The following is a 22,924-nucleotide window of genomic DNA, read 5'->3' as shown; positions in this document are numbered from 1 at the left end:
GCCACTTTGCAACACAACCTAAAATCAACCAAATATCAACGTCTAATCATATTACACCTTGACGTTGTGTAGACGTTACCACTATGACATCTATCAGACGTTGGATTTTGATCACTTTCCAACATAACCTAAAATTAATCAAATATCAACATCTAATCATGTTACACCTTGACGTTGTGTGGACGTTACCACTATGACATCTATCAGACATTGGATTTAGGTCACTTTCCAACACAACCAAATATTAACGTATTTTGACATTGTTATTGGACGTAAAAATAATCTTGTCCTTAGACGCTGGCTAGACATTGAATTTTGGTCACCTGGCGTCATGACCTTAATCTAACCTAATATTAACATCTTATGATGTTGTGTGCCTGCTGGGTAAAGACATAAAGATAATTGAGGAAAATATACTCAATTACAAATCATAGACACCATCATACTGCTCCATAGCATTCATTAAACCTAGAATCTACAGTCAAACACAGAGACGTAGGGTAAAGCATGTATTTCCAAAAAAGGTACTTTTAAATGGGACCTAGGGACTCAGCTCTCCAAAATTACATGGGATAAGTGCTTGGCTACGATACAGCAGGAATCAACTGATCCAATTCAAAGTTGTTCATTATTTGTATTACACTAAAGCCAGGTTGCATAAAAAGTTTTCCTTTCTTTTTCACCAATGTGCGACAGGTGCAAAAACAGCAAAGGATCCAGTTGCTTATGCTTTTATTGTCTGGATTTTAGTCAAGGATATTTGACTGGCTTACATCTTTCACCATATGCTAAATTTGCCATTTTTAGCCTCTCATAGCAGACATTTTTACTACACTACAACTATCTTTAATGCAGGGCATGGTTTATGGCAAAAAGACTTGTGTTTAAAGGGATAGTTCACGCAAAAATGAATTTTAACTCACTGTTTATTATTTGGTTCTAATCATTTATGAGTTTCTCTTTTCTGTTGAACAGAAAAGAAAATATTTTGAAGAAAGCTGAAAACCTGTAACCATTGAGCTCCACAGTAGGAAAAACAAATACTATTGAAGTTAATAGTTAAAGCTTTCTTCAGAATAACTTCTTTTGTGCTCAAAACAGAAGAAAGAAACTCAAGAAGGTTTGAAACAAATCTATAAAAAGGCTTATAAATAAAGTATTTTAAAAAGAAAAAAAGGTTTGAAACAAGTAAAGGGTGAGAAAATTACGACAGAATCTTCATTTTTTGGGTTAACTATCCCTTTAAGAACTAGAAGTCATCCTTACCCCTATACTTCTGGAATTGAATTATAGACATGATATCTGTTATTCAGAAGGGGAAACTCAGATTTTTGAGGACTAACTCCAAAGGAAAGATCTCAGCTTTTTGAGGTCAATTTATTGAACTTTTGGACTAATCAATCTCTCTCTCACTGTGGTTTAAGCTACAAATATTTTTTTCTAAACTTCTAATTGTATTGCAGTCTGGAATAAAACATCTGTTCATTTTTATTTCATTTGTTCATGTATACATTTGGTATTTGATCTATTTTTGTTTCAATTATTACAGTATGAGCTAATGTTTGATGTTTTCTCTTGTTCAGTTTTGCAAAGTCTTGTTTTCTCAAAATGAGTTTTTCCGCCTGCACACAGCAATAAATCTCCACTTCAGCAGCACTATATACTGTACATACACCTTACATACAGTGCAGTGTTTACCGACACCGCAATTGTCTCCTTGCTGAGGGTTAAAATTGCCTTAATCTCCTCCGACAGCTGCCTCAAACAACAGACAGACATAAAGGAAGAAGATCTCACATAATGCTTGTGAGAAATACTACAGTAAGAACTTTACCAATGAGTATTTGATGCATTTGTTGTGGAGTTGCAGCGATGAGTCACACACAATGTTGTTACAAAGTTCACACACACACACACAGATACACACACACACGCCCACACAGCGCAGACACGCACACACAGACAGCGCATGAGTTTAGGTTTGCACTCTTTTTGCACGCAAATGTGACAGGATACAGGTTAATCTCCACTGCTGTATGGATATCTGTTATGTTAATTTACAAAATAAAGCTGATTTAACTTCCACAAACCAGGATTGAAGCGTCTTCCTTTATAACTGTTCTGACACGCGGCTGTGCTGATGAAGTAAAGCTAAAGTAAATCGCTGTAATTTATTACACACACACACATTTTAAAACATTTTAAACATTGTAAACTCACTCTTGATCACATTTGATGATGATTGATGATCCTAGCAAGCTGATCAGACCTTTTATTCCCGGTTGCTTTGCGCACGTCCTGTCTTGTTGATATGATTATACATGTGACTACCGAGACATGTTAATATGCAGCTGTCAATCAATATTGGTGGGCGGGGGGACCGCACTCCTACGTGAAGTTTCGGTCGATCTGTAAACCGCTCCAATTGGTCCACCGTTTTTATGTTGTTAAATTGAAAACAAAGGACTGGGTGAGTTTATATCACCCCAATATGATGGTCTATACACTATATCTACACATATGTCTGTCCAAACAGCTTGAAAAGTAGATTTTTCACCATAGGTGCCCTTTAATACAATAACCTACACTGCAATGCAGGATTTGCTGGCCGTTTGCTATTAAAAAAGCAGCAGAAACTATTATGTATGGGACTTTGTCAGACTTTGACAGAGACTTTGTCAGTAACTGTTGCAGTTTATATGGACCAGTTCTTCTTCCTCCGTATTATAATAACGAATGGCTAAACAAATCATATGAGAGTCGTTGAGATAATTAGGTAAAAATAAATGCATATTACAAGACAATGAAAATGTTTTTGACCTTGCATGCATTTCAGCCTGTTGTTGGAGACCCCCAAATCCAAAATATGACATTTTATAATGCAAAATAGAGGGTCTTTAAGAACTAATTTCTAATAACTGATTTCTTTTATCTTTGCCATGATGACAGTACATCATATTTTACTAGATATTTTTCAAGGTACTAGTATTCAGCTTAGAGTGCAATTTAAAGGCTTAACAAGGTTAATTAGGCAAGTTAGGGTAATTAGGCAAGTCATTGTATAATTATGGTTTGTTCTGTAGACAATTGAAAAAATATATTGTTTAAGGAGGCTAATAATATTGCAAAAAAATAAAAACTGCTTTTATTCTAGATAAAATAAAATGAAAAAGACTTTCTCCAGAAGAAAAAATATTATAGGAAATACTGTGAAAAAATCCTTGCTCTGTTAAACATCATTTGGAAAATAAAAGTGAAATAAATATAAATAAAAAATTCACAGGAGGGCGAATAATTTCAACTGAGTTCAACTGTAACATACAGAATTCTTTTAGTTTTTTATTATTATGTAATATGAAAAAGTCCGTACTTCCTCATGCAATCAATCAACTGTGAAAGTATGGTGCTAAATATTAGTTTCATTATATTCATTTACCATACTCTTCTGCACAGTCTAACCTTAAAACACTCCAAGAGGACAATCACAGCAATGATTCATTGCTGAATGGCAATAAATGCTGCAGAGCTCCTAACAGTATGATTGTTTGTGGTTTCTCTTATATTTATTTTTGTTGTGCATATATGTGTTTGGTTCGACCTTGGCAGGATGGTTTACCTGTTGTGAAAGGGCTTCAGCATGAGCGAGGGCTGTGATCGGCGGTAGGTCATGTGAGTCCTGTATGGTCCTCCGTGAGCTGATCCGATCCCGCTCATTCTGAACAGCTAAAGAACGAGAGAAAAAAAAAACAAGCACAAACAATCCTGCTGATTAGTGAGCTAATAACAGTCAGGAGTTATTACTGATTAGCCAAGAAGATGGGTGTGCTTGTGTAGCTTATTATTTACAGAAAACCTCACACACACAGTCAAGAAATATAAGAGTACACAGGGAAAACTGATTCATTCATAGTAATGTATTTAAACATCCTTAAATATGATATTAAGTTATGTTTTTGACAAACAATGAACAACGATTTAGGACATTTTGCAAGCCAACAGAATTTTATATGCTGTAGATAACATGAACCACAGTAACAGATAAACACTGACAAAATATATTTACATGTTATAACAAATATGCTTCTGATTATTAGTTATTGATAGTTAATTTGTACTATTAGCTAATATTAAGTAATATGAACCTGTTATATATTTATATTATGTCTTAGTAAATGTTATTTGGCCATTTTGGTGAGGGTTACACCATTTTTTAAATATATACACTTTTAAATATATATTTTAATAGACATTTTATGTATTTTTATATATATTTTGTATCTACTATTTATGTTTTGGCTATATAGTTTTTAAAATATAGTTTTTAAAACATTTCTATTTCAAAATAATTATTTAAATAATAAATCTTTCCGTATGAGAATGTAATTATTTCACTGTTTGCTTTTATTTATTTATTATTATGGAAATAGTTTTTCTCTACTGTTTATATATATTTATTTGGGTCTTTTTGCGTGTCCTTTTTATTCTTTTTGCATGTGATTTTTATTTTTATTCTTCTTTTTTTGAACATTATCTAAATAGTTAAATAAATAAATAACAAAAGAGCTTAAAATCACTTCATCAAAAATGAATGTATGAAAATCTAAATATAATATAAATATAAAGATTCTACAAATTCTAACTAGCTTATTTTTTACAAATATTAAAAACACTATTTTTACTTTTTCATTTATTTATCACAGTCTTTTTATTCAATGTACTATTCAGATGTTACTGAAATAGCTCTTAAATATATTTCTAACATATATCTAATAACAGGAAAGCATGCTGAGCAAATGAACAGATATAGGACTAGCGTGCAAAACAAAGCTTAAGCGAGAGGTAAAACTTTAACTGAGCGCAGTTCTGAACAACGTGTCTGCACGGAAAAGGGAGCTGGATAGCACATGATCGCCCATCATAAAAGTCCAAGCCAAGGTTATACATCCAATAAACTAAACATCCTTGTGTAATCAGGGCAAGTTTTATGGCATCATCCATTTTGCTCTCTTGAGTTCCCTCTTCCTTGTTACTCCATGCTATCTGTTGGAAACTATATTGCATCTATACAGGTATACTGCAAAATGTTTACCTTCTTTCTTCATTCCAGCTCGAAAGCATTTGTGAAGTCTGCAAAAGCGACACTGGTTCCTTTTGTCTTTATCAACCACACATTGACGATTAAACCTAAAACAAATAAAAATAAAGTTAAGAATAGAATTTGGTAAACACCATGTTAAATTGACAGTAATACATGCCTGAAATATTATTATTAGTGATTTTTGGTAACTTGTTTTTCATTAGAACTGGTAATTAAAATAAACTGAATCTTACTCTGACTCTGAAAATTCCAAATATTGAATATTTAATTACTCCTTTAAATTAAAATGTAACAATTCTCTCTGTAAGTTTGGAGAATTTGACAGAATTAATGGTTTATGGTTCAGTGAACTAGTCAAATGACTTGTCAGACTAATAACCCAAATAAATGATTTGTGAGTCTTTTAACTGATTTGACTTATAAAAGCCACTCAATCCTAAATCAAACTGAACCGCTCATGCAAACATTTATGTTAGTTTAGGTTAACAGACACTCAGTAATGGGACAATATGTAATCAGTAAAAAACATCAGTGATTTTTAGTCATTTATTTATTTCTTGACTTAACTGAAACTATTTAAATAAAATATATGTAAATCTTTATTTAAAAAAAAGCAAGCAAACATAAAAATATTAACAAATACTACAATAGTATGTAACTATAGTTAACGATCTCAACATTTCTTTCTTTAGTCATGAAGAAGTCATCCTGGATGAGAGCAGAGGCTTGCTATTATCGTTTTTAAGAGGATTCATTATACAGTTCAAGGTACTTAATTATTAAATATTAAAAGTTAAATGTTATTATTATTGTTTGTGTGTTCTTTATTTACAAGTAAAAGGGGCTGAGAATTGCATTAAACCTGCATTATACTACCTACAGGGATAAAACCATCCTGATAATGTCAGATGCCAATAGAAATGTTTAATCAGTTATACAGTTAAAGTCAGAATTATTAGCCCCCCAGTTTATTTTTTCCCCAATTTCTGTTTAACGAAGAGATTTTTTCAACACATTTCTGAACATAATAGTTTTAATAACTCAAATTGGTTTGTTTTATCTTTGCCATGATGACAGTAAGTAACATTTGACTAGATATTTTTCAAGACACTTCTATACAGCTTAAAGTGACATTTAAAGGCTTAACTAGGTTAGTTAGGTTAACTAGGCAGGTTAGGGTAATTAGGCAAGTTATTGTATAACGATGGTTTGTTCTGTAGACTATCGAAAAAATATATAGCTTAAAGGGGCTAATAATAGTGACCTTAAAATGTTTTTTTAAAAATATAAAAACTGCTTTTATTCTAGCCGAAATAAATAAATAAGACTTTCTCCAGAAGAAAACATATTATCAGACTTACTGTCTGATAATCATTTGGGAAATGTTTAAAAAAGAAAAAAAAAAACTCAAAGGGGGTTAAATTATTTTGATTTTAACTGTATATGTCAGGCTCAGGCAACAAATTTCATTACATGTTTAATATGTTTTTGACCCCTGATTAATAAAGGGACTAAGCCGAAAAGAAAATGAATGAATGAATGAATGAATGAATGAATGAATGAATTATGGAACATGAAAAAATTCTCTGTTTGGATTCAAAGTCTATTCAAAGTCTATAATTTGATCTTTATTTCAGTGACTGTTATGTTTCTGGCTTATTATTTTGTTTGGGATCAAGATTCATTCAGCTCAAACTATGAAAAACGTTCTACATTTTTTAAGGTAAGTGGTGGCAAACAATTCATTTGAGCTTATTTAAACAAAAAAAAAAAATAGTTGAAATTCTGCCCATTATGGCCATTCTGTGTTTGCAACCACTAACCTTAAAAAATGTAGTAAATCCAATTAATCATATTTTTCAGTGAACTCAAATAACACTAAAAGCATTTTCTGTTTTGACATCAAAAAGATTGGACATTTTTTCTAGTGTGCATGTACCTGCAAGAGTAGACATGACTCTTCCTGATGCTGCGGCGGAAGAAGCCTTTGCATCCGTCACAGCTGGAGGCGCCATAATGTTTACCTGTGGCTTTGTCCCCACAGATCGCGCAGTTGGAGCTCACGCCATTTTCTCCTTGACTGATGTTGGGCTCTGTCGGCATGTTTTCTGTCAACAACAACAGACACACTCAGGACTGGAAGCGTTACACACACACTGTTATAGCCACCTGAACGCTCTGGCTACAGTTTGACAACTGTTCAGTTCAGAAGACGAGTCAATGAATCACATGGGTGATCACTGCAAATGGACAATCGTGTCAATTATTCATTCAGAATGTTAAGACAACACTGCGGGTTAATTGGGTAAAAAACGGCTAACTGACTAATAGTTATCATTATACTTTCCCATTTGATTGTTTCCAATAAGAAGTGCAAACATTTTTGTATAAAATATAATGTTTAAATATGCAAATTAAACATTATTTGATTAAATATGCACTAATTTCTAGTATAAAAACTTTATAATTAGTTAAGGTTTCATTTTTGGGTCATTTGGGTCATTTTTGACCCAATAATGTCAAAGGTTTTTACAGATGGGAATTTAGGAATCTTTTTTAACCACTCAATAATTATGAATATATACTGAATATAAATAATTAGTGCTGGGCAAAATTAATTGCATCCAAAATATAAGTTTGTTTTGACATAATTGTCAGTGTGTGTCCTAAAAGTGTGTGTACTGTGTACACTTTAAAAAATATCTGTTAATGAACAGTTTCCATAGTTCATGTTTTCTATTTTTTTACAGTAGTTAATTGCATTATGGGAAGTTAATCTTTTCTCTGTCGACTTTTGATGCTGAAAATTCTCTACAGTTTAAAAAAAGTGACTTTCATTGACATTTTATTAGTTTGAAATAATATAATGTATAAGAAATAATATACAACGTAATAAATCTGTGAAATAACAGTAAATGTAGAGGCAGTTTATTACAAGCTTTTTGTACCATAATATACAACCCCAACACAGACAACATATCACTTTAAACTATTACAATTGTTAATAAAAGTCACTTTTTACAATGTTTTGGGGTTAAAAAATGTCAGAAGAGAGATGAAGGTCCCATAATGCAAAAGCATAAATAAACATAAATCACAAAATTCGAAAGTCACATACAGTGCTCAGCATAACTGAGTACACCACATTTTGAAAATTAATTTTTTCATCAATTTCTCAGTAAATATAGGCAATGTATTTTGGTGCATTTAAACAAAACAGATTTATTAAACAAATATATTTATTAAAATAATATTTTAGTCACCAAACATATTTAGAAATTAAAAGAATTTAAAACAAAATTTCAACAAAATTTTTCTTTTTTTTTTGCTTTCTTTTGATTTTTCCTCTTTTTTAAAATTGTATTTAATATTTTTCTATAACATATTAATTTGAGTGTACTAGTTTTTGGAACGTTACTGTAAGTTATTTTGTTAGATAAGCTACCGATTTGGCTTCAAAACTGACTAATATAATGTATATGCACAAATATAATATTGCATAGCTTCCCATTAAAAATATGAATTTCAAAGACAGATTTGACATTATTTTGGATGTGATTAATCACGATTAATCTTTGCCCAGAACTAAAATAAATACACATTTCAAACTTTTTTAGCAGAATGAAACATTGTATTCAATCAGCATTATTACAATTTGTATAAACATATCCCTCTGTAAGAACGTTTAGAACGCAGATTAAACAAAGAAAACACAAAGTTTGGTTTATGTATTCTGAAAGTAAAATTTATGGTTTAGTGAAGGAGATAGATATATTATATAATTATATATATATATATATATATAATTACTGTTGTTGTATATTAAGGAAACAGCCTCTAAAAATACTCAAAAAATAACTTTTGCTGCATGTTCAAACTAGAGTTGAAACATTTTTACAATATAGGCATTGTAACTGAAATCTAGATACAATCAGATAAAGTGTGATATAAGAAACACCTGAAAGTGTCATTTGAAATGTTTTGTTTTTGGTTAGCCTGAAAACAACACTTTAAATTGTCAAAATTGACAGGTGTATAACCTGGTTTTGCCTGCAGCGTCTACACACTCAAAAATGACGCTTGCTGTTTGTTCAAACAACTTATTTAAAATGAGCTGAATCAACACTATTCTTGAGTTTTCTTTTATTCATTCTCTCATTCTCTCATTTTCATCCACTTTTCCATAGCCTGGTCGTGGGGCAGCAGTCTCAAGGGAGAACCCCTGACTTCCCTTTCCCTAAACACTTCCTCCAGCTCCTCCAGGAGGATCCTGAGGCGTTCCCAGGCCATCGGAGAGACATATTCACTCCACCGTGTCCTGGGTCTTCAACGAGGCTTCCTCCCGGTGGGACATGCCTGGAACACCTCCCTAGGTAGGCGTCTAGGAGGCATCTGAAACAGATGCCAGAGCCACCTCAGCTGACTTCTCTCAATGTGGAGGCACAGTGGCTCTACTCCGAGCTCCTCCCAGGTGACAGGGCTCCTCACCCCATCTATAAGGGTGCGCTCTGCCACCCTGTGGAGGAAACTCATTTCAGCCACTTGTATCTTGTCCTCTCGGTCATGACTCAAAGCTCATGACCATAGATGAGAGTCGAGAACTTTGTCTTTCGACTCAGCTACTTCTTTACCACAATGGACAGATACATCAACTGCTGCCGCTGCACCGATCGCCTGTCAATCTCACACTCCATCCTTCCCTCACTCGTTTTCTTTTAGGACAACTTAATTGTTTTATGTTAAATCCACTTAAAATTGTAAATACTAATAGGTTAACTTAATTCCTTCATGTTGTCCCAACACAAATTGATTTTGTGGAACCCAGCCTTTTTTGTACTGCAGCTACTAAGCTAAGCATGCTAATCCAAGCCAGGCTAATAAACGAAACGTCTATCAAACCTCAGGTCTTTTTTAGTCGCGTCTCTCAATCATTACGGCTAATGAGGAGAATTTGAGGAAGAGTTCTGCATAAGTGAACAAAGGATGCTCATCCTAAAAGACCTTCTAATGCAACAGAGAGCAGCACCCTTCTGTTCATATAGCCCAGGATGAAAAATCAATCATTCCTTTGTGCATCCAAAATCATAACATTTCAACAAAAGAAATGCGGCAGGGGACTTTAGCCTTTTATGCGCCGAGACTGATTGAGGCCTCCTGCTGTTGTAGGACAGACTTAATTAGGATTAGCCTCTGTTTTATCGCATAGACAGATATTCAATGGAGATTGACATCTCATGGATAAATGTTAATGTGGCTTGAAAGCAATCTCTTCTGATTCAGTGTATTCCCAAAGTGATTCCTTCTCATTTCAGAATAAAACATCATTCGAGCGCAAAGGGCACACGTGGACGCACAGAAGCAATTTCATCCTGCGGTGTGTTTTGAAGGACTGAGTTTCAGAGTAAGGTGCTGGAAAAGTTCAAACCAGGCAGTGGTTTGACAAATAATTTCACTAGATTCATGATTTTAAGGGTTTAATTAAAGGGACACTTCTAGCAAAAAGTACACATTCTGTCATTATTCAGTTTCAAAACTTCAGGACACAAGATATTTTGGGAATTATTGGTTGCCAGAGAGATTTATTGATCCTTGACTTCCAGAATATGGATGAGACATTGGATATGGATATCAGAGCTGCACAATATTGGAAAAATCTAACATTGCAATATTTTGTTTTCTGAAACATATTGCGATATGAATACAATTACACCAGGTGGCTTGAACTGCTCTATTGGGGGGGGGGGGGGGGGGGGGGTTTGGGGGGGGGTTTGGGGGGGGCTACATAATTTAGATTGATTGGGTGGGTTTTGTAAGGGTTTGAATTATGAATGAAAATAATAAAGAAATTGCAAGCAAAACTAATTACAATTGAGCATAGAAAAAAAGTAAAAGATAAAAGAAACAGTGCTTTACAGTATTGAAGTACAGAAATCAAAGAATGAAATGTAAAAAATATTTTATATTCTATAGTCTTATAATATAGTCTTCAGTGTATTAATAATTCAGTAAAATTATTCTTCATTAAACTTACAAATGTTTTACATTTTTGAGACCGAATGTTTTAAATTACTCCTGAAATCCTTTAAAACACACACAAATGATAAAGATTCACTCTGTTATGGTTATACTTTGTAATTACTTGAAAATCTCATGTATTATCAACCTTTATACTGATCAACTATAATCTCTCAGCATTGTAGATTCTGCAATGTGACTATTTCGGACACACACATTGCGATATCGATGCTGAAACAATACATTGTGCGGCCCTAATTGATATTTTTCAAATGTTCTTTAGAGGTTAGGAAAAAAATGAAATACTTTTTACAGTTTTATACACTAGAATGTGTCCTATTTTAATTATTTGTTTATTTATGATTTGTAATCGTACATTTTTTGTTATGATTTACAGAAGACAACAAGTTTTTCATTGTAACAATAATTATATGCCAAAAAATATTGTAAGGTATATTCAGAGATAGAATTCATTGATCAAGATTTTTGAATTTATTATTTATTCTTTTATATATTATGTAAGCCATGTCAAAATAAAAAAAAATTCTATTGGATGACAATGTAACAATAATCACCCATATTTTGACATTTCATTTTCATAAAAAAAGACTTCACTTGCAATAAATATGCTGTTTATTAAATCACTTTTGTAAATGTATTTTTGCCATGTACATGTTATATGAAAATTAAAACATGCATGCATAAATCAGCTCAAAGCAATTTTGCTTCTTGCTCAGATTACAGTGTGCTAATGCAATGCTTGATTTTTGCCGCAAATTAATTTTAACCATGTCCAATCATCTTAAATGCAATCAGATTTATTCAGTTTATTCTATCCATTCGCTTAATCACTTTCATTCTTTTAGGCCACGTTTGTCAAATCCAGTTCCTGGAGGGCCGCAGCTCTGGATAGTTCAGTTCCAACCCTGCTCCAACACACTTACCTGTAGGTTTTATACAAGCCTAAAGGACTCAATTAGTTTGATTAGGTGATTAATTAGGGTTGAAGCTAAACTGTGCAGAGCTGTGGCCCTCCAGGAGCTGGATTTGACACTTGTGTTTTAGGCAGATCCCAGCATGCTTTGCATGTTACTGGACTGGGTAAGTATGATTGAGTAGTGTACAATAGTAGTTTACCACATTTATGATATTTTGACAAGCATTTAACTGCAAAATATTGAGTCTAGTCATGCCACAGACATAAATTTATTGGGTTCTATCAACTCAACACTTTTTTGTAATGTTTTTTAATAAGTTAAAGCAAAAAATCTGAACTACACTACCGGTCAAAAATTTGGTGTCAGTTTTATTTTTTTATTTTTTTATTATTCTGATCATCAAGGCGACGATGCAGTGGCGCAGTAGGTAGTGCTGTCGCCTCACGGCAAGAAGGTCGCTGGTTCGAGCCTCAGCTGGGTCAGTTGGCGTTTATGTGTGGAGTTTGCATGTTCTCCCTGTGTTCGTGTTGGTTTCCTCCGGGTGCCCCGGTTTCCCCCACAATCCAAAGACATGCGGTACAGGTGAATTGGGTAGGCTAAATTGTCCGTGGTGTATGAGTGTGTATGGATGTTTCCCAGAGAGGGGTTGCAGCTGGAAGGACATCCGCTGCGTAAAACATGTGCTGGATAAGTTGGCAGTTCATTCGCTGTGGCAACCCCGGATTAATAAAGGGACTAAGCAGAAAAGAAAATGAATGTATGTTTATCAAGGAGGCATTTATGAAATGTTAATAATTGTTAAATATTTATAAAAAAATTTAAATAACTGCTTTCTTATTGTATATAGTTTCAAATGAAATTATTACTCCAGTCATAATTGATTTTATTACCATTACAATAATAATAATAATAATAATAATAATAATAATAATAATAATAATAATAATAATAATAATTAATATTAGAGTGATTTCTGAAGGATCATGTGATTCTGAAGACTGGAGTAAAGAAGCTGAAAATTCATCACAAAAATGACTGGAATAAATGATTAAATTAAATGATAAACTACTTTTGAACAGTTATTTTAAAGTGCAATAACATTTCATAATTTTACTGTATTTGTACTGCATTTTTGATTAAATAAATAAAGAAAAAGCTTATTTTAAAACTATTAAATCCTACTGACCACAAACTTTTGACTGGTATTGTAAGTTCAACCAAAGAAATATTTATCCTAGAGCGAGCGTTCACCTTTAGTTTCTGTTCCAGGCATTTTATGGCCTTTCTCTATCTCACTTTTTAGATGTGCTGTAAAAACTGTAAAGATAACCAAAAAATCTCTTCAGCAATTTTAATCCAGCTTTAGGTTAATGGAGAACCAAACTGGATAAATCACATCAGACTGAGATGACGGAAGTCATTAAAGATCCAAGCCACGTATCTCCCAAAGGGCCGTGGTTTAAAAGCTAGACATTTCCCATGATGCCCCAGGGTGACATCCCTTTGCTAATTAACATTTTGGGGGGATAAAAGTAGAAAGTAACACGACAGGGCAAACGGTCTGATTTAGCATAGCAGTCGTACAAAATATACCTAAAACTTACACTTAAAATACCCTGTTTTCCCCACCAAAACTGTCAACTCACAAAGAACTCAATCTCTAATCCTAAGTCTCAGTACTCTTTTCTCAGGATTTGACTGAAAACCTCAGTTGAATTTTAAACCGAACGGAAAGACTTTCAAAACAGCTAGCTAACGATTATCTCCTTTAGCTTGAGGTAAATGATTCTGCTGGAACAAATCATTCCAGACCCTTCAGACAGCTATTAAAACAGCCATGACATGGCATCCGTCCGCTCCAGACACGCACGGCACTGTCAAACCAAGACAAATTAACACAACCATTCAATCAGCAACACTAGCGAACACAAACTTCAAGTAGAATAATCACACACCCAAGCTGCACACCTTTAAAGAAATTCATAATTTAGAAAGAAAATGAGCAACACTCACCCCCACAATAAAGCACCTCTGCGTTCTCAAAGCCTAGTGTGCTATAGGTCGGGTCCAGGCCCTCGCAGTAATTGGCTACATCCATGTCCAACAAGGATTTAGGAAGAGGAGTTGGAGAAAACTTCATCCCTGCCTGGCTATCTCTACTTAAAGTCGTCCTGGGACAGTGTCTCTGGGAGAGAGAAGTGAGGGCAGCCTTAGGTTGACCATCTCTTCAGAATGCTGATTTGTCATCTTCTAAGACAAGGGAGGAGCCTTGGCCAAGACTCCTCACCTTTTTGCGCAGAACTTATCTCTTCTCGCCTTATCCTATACTTATCAGAAGGATGAAGAGATAATAGTATTCTCCATTTGTTCCAGAAAGGAACAAGAAGGTTTTATTTGTGCAGGCCAACAAACAGGCCCTATTCTCAGGTAAAGCGATACTCTTATAAAGTAATGTGTCATGTCATACCTAAAATATAGCAGCATTATACATTTATAAACGCAGACAGGAGAACTAGGAACTTGCATTTCAACAAACAGAACTTCTGTTGTAAATCAGTGAGGTATTTCTATGCTTCATATGTGTTTTTCTGCTATACATACTGTACATGAAGTCAGAATTATTAGCCCTCCTGAATTATTAGCCCCTGTAAATATTTTTCCCCAATTTCTGTTTAACGGAAAGATGATTTCTAAACATAATAGTTTTAATTAATCTTTGGCATGATGACAGTACATTGGGCTTGGGCGGTAATACGGTAATATGGTATACTGCGGGATCCAAAAATAGCAACGGTGTCAGTTTCAATACCGTTATACCGTCATAAAAACAATGCACTTATAAAGGAGACAAGTATCAAATATTAAATATTATTTATTTAATGCCTAAAACTGCGTACGCGTGACTGTCATCACGAGACAGTGTGGAGCAGAGAGAGAGAGAGAGAGAGGTGAGGTAAGATGGCGAGTCGTGCACCAAGTGACCTGGTCTCGAAAAAGAACACAATCCCTGCAGCTTGGCAGTATTTCGGGTTTTGACCGAACGAGAAGGGAGACTTGGTAAATATGAACTAGAGGTCTGCATTTCTGCTGCTGTACCGCGGGAACCGCAGGACCCGACCAGATTTCTTGTGGTGGGGGAATAAATTTCAGAATAAAGTGCGGTTGGTAAGTCTGGTGTAATTTGAACGGGCGCGGGAGCACGTGGATGCTGTTTATATGTGTGTGTGTGTGTATGTGTGTGTGCGTGTGTGTGTGTGTGTGTGTGTGTGTGTGTGTGTGTGAGAATGAGAGAGAGCGTGATCTGTGCATCGCTGGCTTGGTGCTGTCTGTGTGTGTGTGTGAATGAGAGAGAGCGTCCCTCGCAGATCTCTAATACGAAAAAGACAAACAGGTGACCGCGAACCTATGGTCGCATATACGGTATTCAGTTTTTGAATGGTTTAGGCACAAGCAAACAGTTTGGTGACGCTGTCTGAGCCTTACATCATATTTTCTTTATTATGCACGGTAATACCGTATACCGAGGTAAAATAGGGAGGAGGTTTGACGGTATCAAAATTTGGATACCGCCCAAGCCGACAGTACATAAAATTTTACTAGCTGTATTTCAAGGTATTAGTATTTTAAAGGTTTGACTCTGTTAATATGAATGCAATTTCACCAGATAACGTACAGTGATCTACTTGGGAAATTACTGCAATGAAAGACAGTGCTTTATGGGTTTCTGAGGAGTCTAACAGTACACAGAAATTGAATAATCAATTTCAGAACACTGTATAGTCTTCGTTCTGTAAATAATCATATGCAATTCATCTTTACACTACAAGCATTATCATTTACTGTGAACAGATGGTTTAAATTCACTTGAAATGCTCCGGTCACGTGCCCTAAAAACACATGCAAGTGAAAACTTTGCAATGACTCCACAATGCTATGAACTGTTGAGTCTTGTCAACTTTCAAGAATGATAACTTAAATGAAGTCCACACCAAAATTTTAACAAAGGCATACAGTAATAATAAAATGCTGACGACCTTTCACAATCCATCCTGCATGCATAAAAAAAATACACAAATACACTTCACTGAACATCTACACATCACCTATTTAATATAACTGCAGGTTAAGTATACGTTTATAACATTATTAGTAAATAGTTATTCGTTATTTAAAGTTAATAGTAACTAATAAGGTTACAGTAACTAATAACCTTAACTTTTCTGATTTTGATTGTAATGCAATAATAGGTAACACTTTAAAATAATGGTCCATTAGTTCATGTTAGTTAATGTATTTACTAACAACAACAAACTATTAGTAATACATTTGTTTTGGTATTTATTCATCTTTCTTAATGCTAGTTAATGTTATTTAGTTAAATAGCGTTAATTCATGTTAGTTCAATTTAACTCATGGTGCATTAACTAATGTTAACAAGCACAACTTTGGATTTTAATAATGCATTTGTTATTGTTGAACGATGATTAATTAATGTTTTACACGATTATTGATACTTAGTTAATGTCAGTAAATACATTAACTAATGGATCATTGTTCTAAGTGTCACCTAATAATATCCACCTTTTCTAAACCTGCTTTGAAACAATAATTGTGAAAAGCGTGACATAAATAAACTTGAATTGAATTGAACAGAATGGACAATGATTACTTTCATGATTACTTTAATGATTACAGCAGAGCGTCCTTAACTTTGCTTTATATATACACCGTGAGAGATGAAAGCATCTGATCTGAATGTAAAATTTAGACTATTGGCAAAATATGCACTGCAAAAGTGGGAGAAAAGGCATTTCTAAAGTGACATTAGAGTGACTTTAACCAGACTGTTTAAAATTAATACAGCTCAAAGGTGGCATAAATGCATTTACACAGCAACTGCAGCTGTGTAATAATATTTTGGGACTAAGATCAATCAGAACAGGCATAATTTAGTCTGACTTTTATTTGGTATTGCATCCTTATTTGGCATTTTAAGCAATTACAGAGTAGCCTGTAGACATGTCATTTAAATGTAATATATTGACTACAAAATTAGATGCTTTAAAAAACAATAAGCTGAAACTAATATTCTGAATATTCACTTGACAATTACAGCCACTTGATGAGCCATTTTTCCTAAATGGACAATACAGCCCAAAATTCACATTCAGTCATCTTTTACTCAACCATCATGTCATTTCAAACCTGTATGACCTACTTTTGCAGAATACAATAGATATATTGAGATTATAAATGACATTCTTTGAACATACAATGAAAGTCAATGGGGTCTTCATTAATGTTTTCGCACAAGCAAGGAATATTGATGGAAGGATAGAATTTTAAAGCTAATTATACACTTTAAGAGTTCACACACACATACAAAGAATAAAAATATAAGTCAATAAAAAATCACTTATAAAAAAATTTATTTATAAGATCTATAATGTGTTTTTTTGCAGATTAAATTGTTAAATATTAAAATAAAAATCTTAAATATGTAATAGTTTTTTTAATAAAAATTTTAATAAATAAAATAAATAAATACTAAAAAGTATAAAACCTTTGCAGTATAAACAGAGACCATAACAAAAACAAAATTACATTAAAATAAAATAAATATAAAATGCATTATCAAAATCAGACTTTTATGACAGATTTAGAAAGCCCAGGGATACTCTGAGGCCTGTCACAGCACACAAGTTACATTTTAACTTCGCTCCAATAAACAATGTTTCAAATGAGGAAGTGCTCAAATGTTCACGTGATAAGAGGTTTGAGTCTCTCAGCCCATCTGTTTCATCCCATGTTCAATACATTGCATTACAGCCCACTAACAGCTCCAATACATACAGCCAGATGTACTGTACTTACAATCATATTTCAATGCAGCCTACAGTGCATTACCATTTCTACACTCACATAAGCTCAAGGTCAAACTAGAATTGTTTAAGTAAAATATTGCAGGATTAGGAAAGTATTTAATTTTGTATCAAATAGCCTATTTGCCTTCCTTAATAAAACACATCCCTACACTGTATAACCCAAAAAGTTAGGGTAACTCAAACTGTTTGAGGAAACCGATTGCAACAAACCATTTAAGTTCAAAAACGAATGCAAATGAGTACTGTCAACTGAATCCATTTGAGTAAATGAAGCAATTTTAGCACAGTAAAACCCAATAAATGAAAAGAACTCAAACCATCTGAGTTCTGTAAAACTAGTTAAGGAAACTCAAACTGTTTGAGGAAACCGATTGCTACAAACCATTTGAGTCATAAAAACTAATCTATGTGAGTACTGTGAACTTACTTTATTTAAGTTGAAGTAATGAGGTATTTAATTAACTCACTACCTTCAACACTGAGTTCAAAACTCTTTTCAAATGAGTAGAATTAACTTTCAGTTAATTTTAAGTTAACTACACTCATTTCATTTGATAAAGTTGACTGTTGGGTTTTACAGTGTAATAATATTGTATAGGATTATTGTCATTTTTTTATGAAAAATGAACAAAGCAAATCCAATTGTGAGAAAAGTTGTAATGTTGTTTAGAGGTTACACTGTAACGTTTTAAACCATTGTTCACCAATACTGATAATGAGATATATATATATTTTTATTGATATGAAATATGAAGAGTTCAGATGCAAAAACCTCTAAACGCCATCTGAAATCTTCTAAAATGAGCATTTTTTTATCAGGCTCCTGTGTGTAAATTCAGTTATTTCACTTTTATTGCAAAGAATAAGTTCTTTTCATGGTCTTCAAAATGAAATGACTCAACATAAACGAAAGAGGCTGAGAATAATGCTCACATTCTATGGAAATTTCAGATGGCGTTTGCATCTGAACTATTCATATAAATAGATACAGTAAGCATTGTTTATTTGTGCTCACGTATTACGCATATTAAGGCTAAATAAACACACAAATTAAGTTAATTTTAAGTAAGGAACAACATCTACAGATGTATACTGTATATTTGTTAATAACAAACAAAGACACGACAGAGATCATCTAATTTAGGGAGTGTTGTTGACGTCACAACCTCACCGTTCAAACCTGGCGATATTTCAAGTTCACCGTTAACTAGTCGTAACTTTCTAAGGACTTGTTAACTAGGTAATGTGTAGAAATACACTTTACCTTGACAGATTAATTCTCCCTAACTGGTCTCTAGATGACTACAGCTCAAAACTGTCTGGTCTTACCTTCTCCACGTCCAACAACGATTTTCATTAATCCACCAAAAGCCAAACGAGCGTGTGTCAACAAAAATGTTATGCCAATGATATGATATTTAGGCTGTTACAGAGAGCTAATGCGAGTGCATGAAGTGTTTAACATGTCAAAAGCTTCACTTTGGACAATGCTTTTGGTGGTGTTGGGGGAGCCTCGTTAGATCGATTTACTAAACAAACTGAAAGTTGGGTGGAGATGTTAAACAGTAACTAGCCCCAATAAAACTGAAGACATGAATCGTTTTACCTGTGCGCGTGGGTTCACACCAACCAAGATGCCAGAAAACAAAACATTTTACTTCAGCCGAACTAACAGTCGAATAAAACATCGAATAACAATAAAACAATAAAACAATAAAAACTACATCTTTAATAAATCCAATAACAGTTTTACGTTATATCCATATTTACTTCATAATGACCTCTGAGCGGGTGTTTGACGTTCCTCAGTTTTACCACACGAGGGCGGCAAATCTCTATTTTTTAGAATAAGAGGCCGTTTGCAATGTTTTATCATAACATTGAGCATTAAACTGCGTTAATGGCTCTGGATGTAAAACATCAGTTGTTTAGTAACTTGTAAAATCGGTTTGTTGTGACTGATTTTAGCAGCCACACATCACTACACAGATATTAATGATTACTGAGTCTGTGAACAAATCTAAAGAATATTAATAATACTATTTTTATCCACAAACAAAAAAATGTATGTGCAGTTCGTGTATGAGATTCAGTTACTGTCTCTGCATAACTGACAAAAAAACATTTAAAAGTACGACTTGCTGGTCATTATCACTATAAAGTGCCATTGATGTCCCACAAGATTGAATGTTCCTATATGAATGTTCCTATATGAACATACTGCGAAATAATGAAATTCTGATGTTTTAATATAACTGGTTAAACCTTTACACACATCCAGGTAGAATTATAAGTGTTTTGAAATATGTTTTTGTTCATTTTTGTCATATTCTTTCAGTGAATGGATGTGATTTTGCCATGTCCCACACATTGCTCAGAAAACTTCAGTGAGTCTAAAAAGTAGGTAAATTAGATCAAATGAAACAGATTTTTAAATATTCGTATTGTCTTTAACAAGTTATTTGATTAAAAAAAAAGAAATTTTAATAACTTTTATTTGGTTTTGATAATATTATTAATCATTTTGCACGTGTCCTTAAATTTGCTATTATTTGTGCAGTTTACTCATTCTCCCAAGAGTTTTTCAGTTCTTCTTTAACTGGAAGAGTCTCCGTTTGCTCCCTTAGTGAACACCAGTACACCATCTTTAGCTGTTTTTATTTCTAAAATTCCTCTGCATTTCCACCTGCAGCTCTGAGACTGATGATGATTATGTGCTGTCAGCTTCGTATTCCTGTTTTTGGACTGATATTTTATTCCATCTCATTTCCTAAGCAAAGATGCTGATGAATTGTACACTTTAAATATTATGGTCTTATCATTGTGCAGTACTATTTTCAATGATTGTGGACGTGCTCCCAAGTATACCCCTGCCAGTTGTCAGTTATTTTCTTTATGTGATGCATAATTTCCATCCATTCTCCAAGCATTGACCGTCTTCTTCGATATTAATCAATTTTCTGTTCTGATCTCATACCTAGACAAATAACTGAGAAAGCACCAATCAGAGGCCGCCTTTTTATGAAGTCATCATGTAGACTTCTTACAATATTTTACAGTATTTTACAGTAAATACTAAAATACAAGACACTAAAGTATTTTGATACAAGATATAAACCCATTTTCATAAACAACATAAAATACAAATCACAAAATATTATTTTATATTTGAAATACATATTTAAAATACATTTATCTGAAATACTGCCCATCCCTAATGGTTATAAACAAATTATGAAATTATGTAATAATAATAATTATAATAATAATAATGAAATGTAATAATTATGCAATATATCTCTTAGCTTACCAAAATCACCGTGGAAATGTTATTTTAATACGTTATATGGTATTTTTCATATTTAAATGTTATTTGAATTATGTACACCAGAATAGGCCACTTTCTGTTCAAACAATGAATGTACTTTTTATGGACTGTACTGCTGTACATTCATCCTAATTTAAATAGTCTGCCTCAAATTCTTATTTTTATGTTGAAATTTCCCCTTTAAAAAAATACAATTTTGATTTATTTATGAAAATAAAAGGGCAGGGAAAGCACCTCTTAATGCATTAGACCATGGATGAAATGAATAGGTTTCTAAACACTGGCGCTGTATAAAACAACTGGCAAAAACTGGCAGTTTTGGTTCATTAATGATTGGGGAAAGCGGGGACGAATGTAACAATTTTTATAAAAACCTAATTTTAAAAGATAATGCTTTAAGCAGAAATATCTTTTTGCTGTGTTACTAACTTACAAGAGTGCTCCATCACAATCAGCTGTTATTTTAAATCAATGTAGAACAACTCCAATATAACATCACTTTAAACAAAAGTTGCACATTGTTAATTTTGAGCCCTTAGGCAGGGACGGAAGTAACACACAGGTGGGTCAAAAGTAACACAACATTTGCTAGATTTACTGGCGTAATCCTGTTATTTTAAATATATATATGACCTTGTTATTGTTTTATTTTAAATTTCACTTTCATCATGTTTCATAAGCAATCCAACAAAGATTTTCTATCGTTTTTATTTTACTGGAAATATGAATTAATTTTTATAAAACATATAAGTCAAAACATTGAAAACTGGAAGAGAAAAATAAGGCATGGCTATTAGGAGTGGGAAATAAATAACAGTGTGTTACTTTCGTCCCCACAGGAACTCTCGCCATTTAAACCCGATTTAGTTTTAATCTGAAAAACGCAGACATTTCAAACTCAAGCATGTGTTATTGCACTAAATAACCTGTGGATTGATCTTTAATAAACTGAACTTTGTCAGCCCTTCAGCAAAAACTCTAGATCTTCACAATTTTACATCGCAAAGGCCTTTGGCCTCAACTAACGGAACTTGGGTTAGATCTAATAACATTTGTAGGAGTTTGTTACAGTGTAAATCATGTCTTTTCCTGTTGCCAGCAGGTAGCGATATAACTGTAACTGGATATTGGAATGTAAACGTATTGGGTCAGAAACGTGTGGATTTTGAGGCAGATCGGACAATGCATGCCTGAGTTACAACTTCCTGTTTCATGGAGAAACATAAAAGTTTGTGTGGCCTGTGACACGCCCTTTGACGAAAACTCCAGATCTTAGCAATGTAACATCGCCAAGGCCTTTAGACGATAACATCCAATTTTGGTGTCGACCTGATAAAATCCCTAGGAGGAGTTTGTTAAAGAAAAATGCCTGTAAATGGCAAAAACTGCACTTTTTTTGGCAAAGGAAGTTAAAATATCTGACTTCTTGTTGAGTTTTAGATTTCGCGCCACTCTGTCAAAAGTGCATAGGTGACGCTGTCGAGCCATTTTGCCACACCTACCTATGAAACCTTTAACAAATGTACAAACACGTCCCGAAATCACATAACATTTGGCAGCTTCATTAAGCTTGCATGCTGAATGTGCATTATAGCCTGTCAGCCTCAGGGAAAATCACTTCCCAATACCAAAACACTTTCGTCCCCGGTCTCCCCTACCC

The 22,924-nt window shown here is 33.6% G+C and overlaps 1 protein-coding gene across 4 annotated transcripts in view; it reads right to left on the bottom strand.

The window, feature by feature from the left end:
* hnf4g (hepatocyte nuclear factor 4, gamma) overlaps positions 1 to 19,473 on the bottom strand; it is a 29,119-nt gene extending 9,646 nt beyond the window's left edge. For 2 of the 4 annotated variants that reach the window (XM_056451190.1, XM_056451192.1), the window contains exons 1-4: positions 14,065 to 14,292; positions 7,038 to 7,206; positions 5,090 to 5,184; positions 3,617 to 3,723 (exon numbers count right to left, since the gene is read on the bottom strand). In XM_056451190.1, the coding sequence (XP_056307165.1) occupies positions 3,617 to 3,723; positions 5,090 to 5,184; positions 7,038 to 7,206; positions 14,065 to 14,191 (498 nt within the window). In that variant the 5' untranslated portion in view covers positions 14,192 to 14,292. Of the gene's footprint in view, positions 1 to 3,616; positions 3,724 to 5,089; positions 5,185 to 7,037; positions 7,207 to 14,064; positions 14,293 to 19,265 lie in introns of those variants that run through there. The other 2 variants (XM_056451191.1, XM_056451193.1) reach the window with 2 other exon arrangements.
* Positions 19,474 to 22,924: the final 3,451 nt, after the last annotated feature.

The sequence above is a fragment of the Danio aesculapii genome, chromosome 24, assembly GCF_903798145.1.
Source record: "Danio aesculapii chromosome 24, fDanAes4.1, whole genome shotgun sequence".
In the NCBI taxonomy this organism is placed as follows: Eukaryota; Metazoa; Chordata; class Actinopteri; order Cypriniformes; family Danionidae; genus Danio; species Danio aesculapii.
The sequence above is the reverse complement of the archived record's forward strand: the minus strand, read 5'-3'. Positions and strand labels throughout refer to the sequence as shown.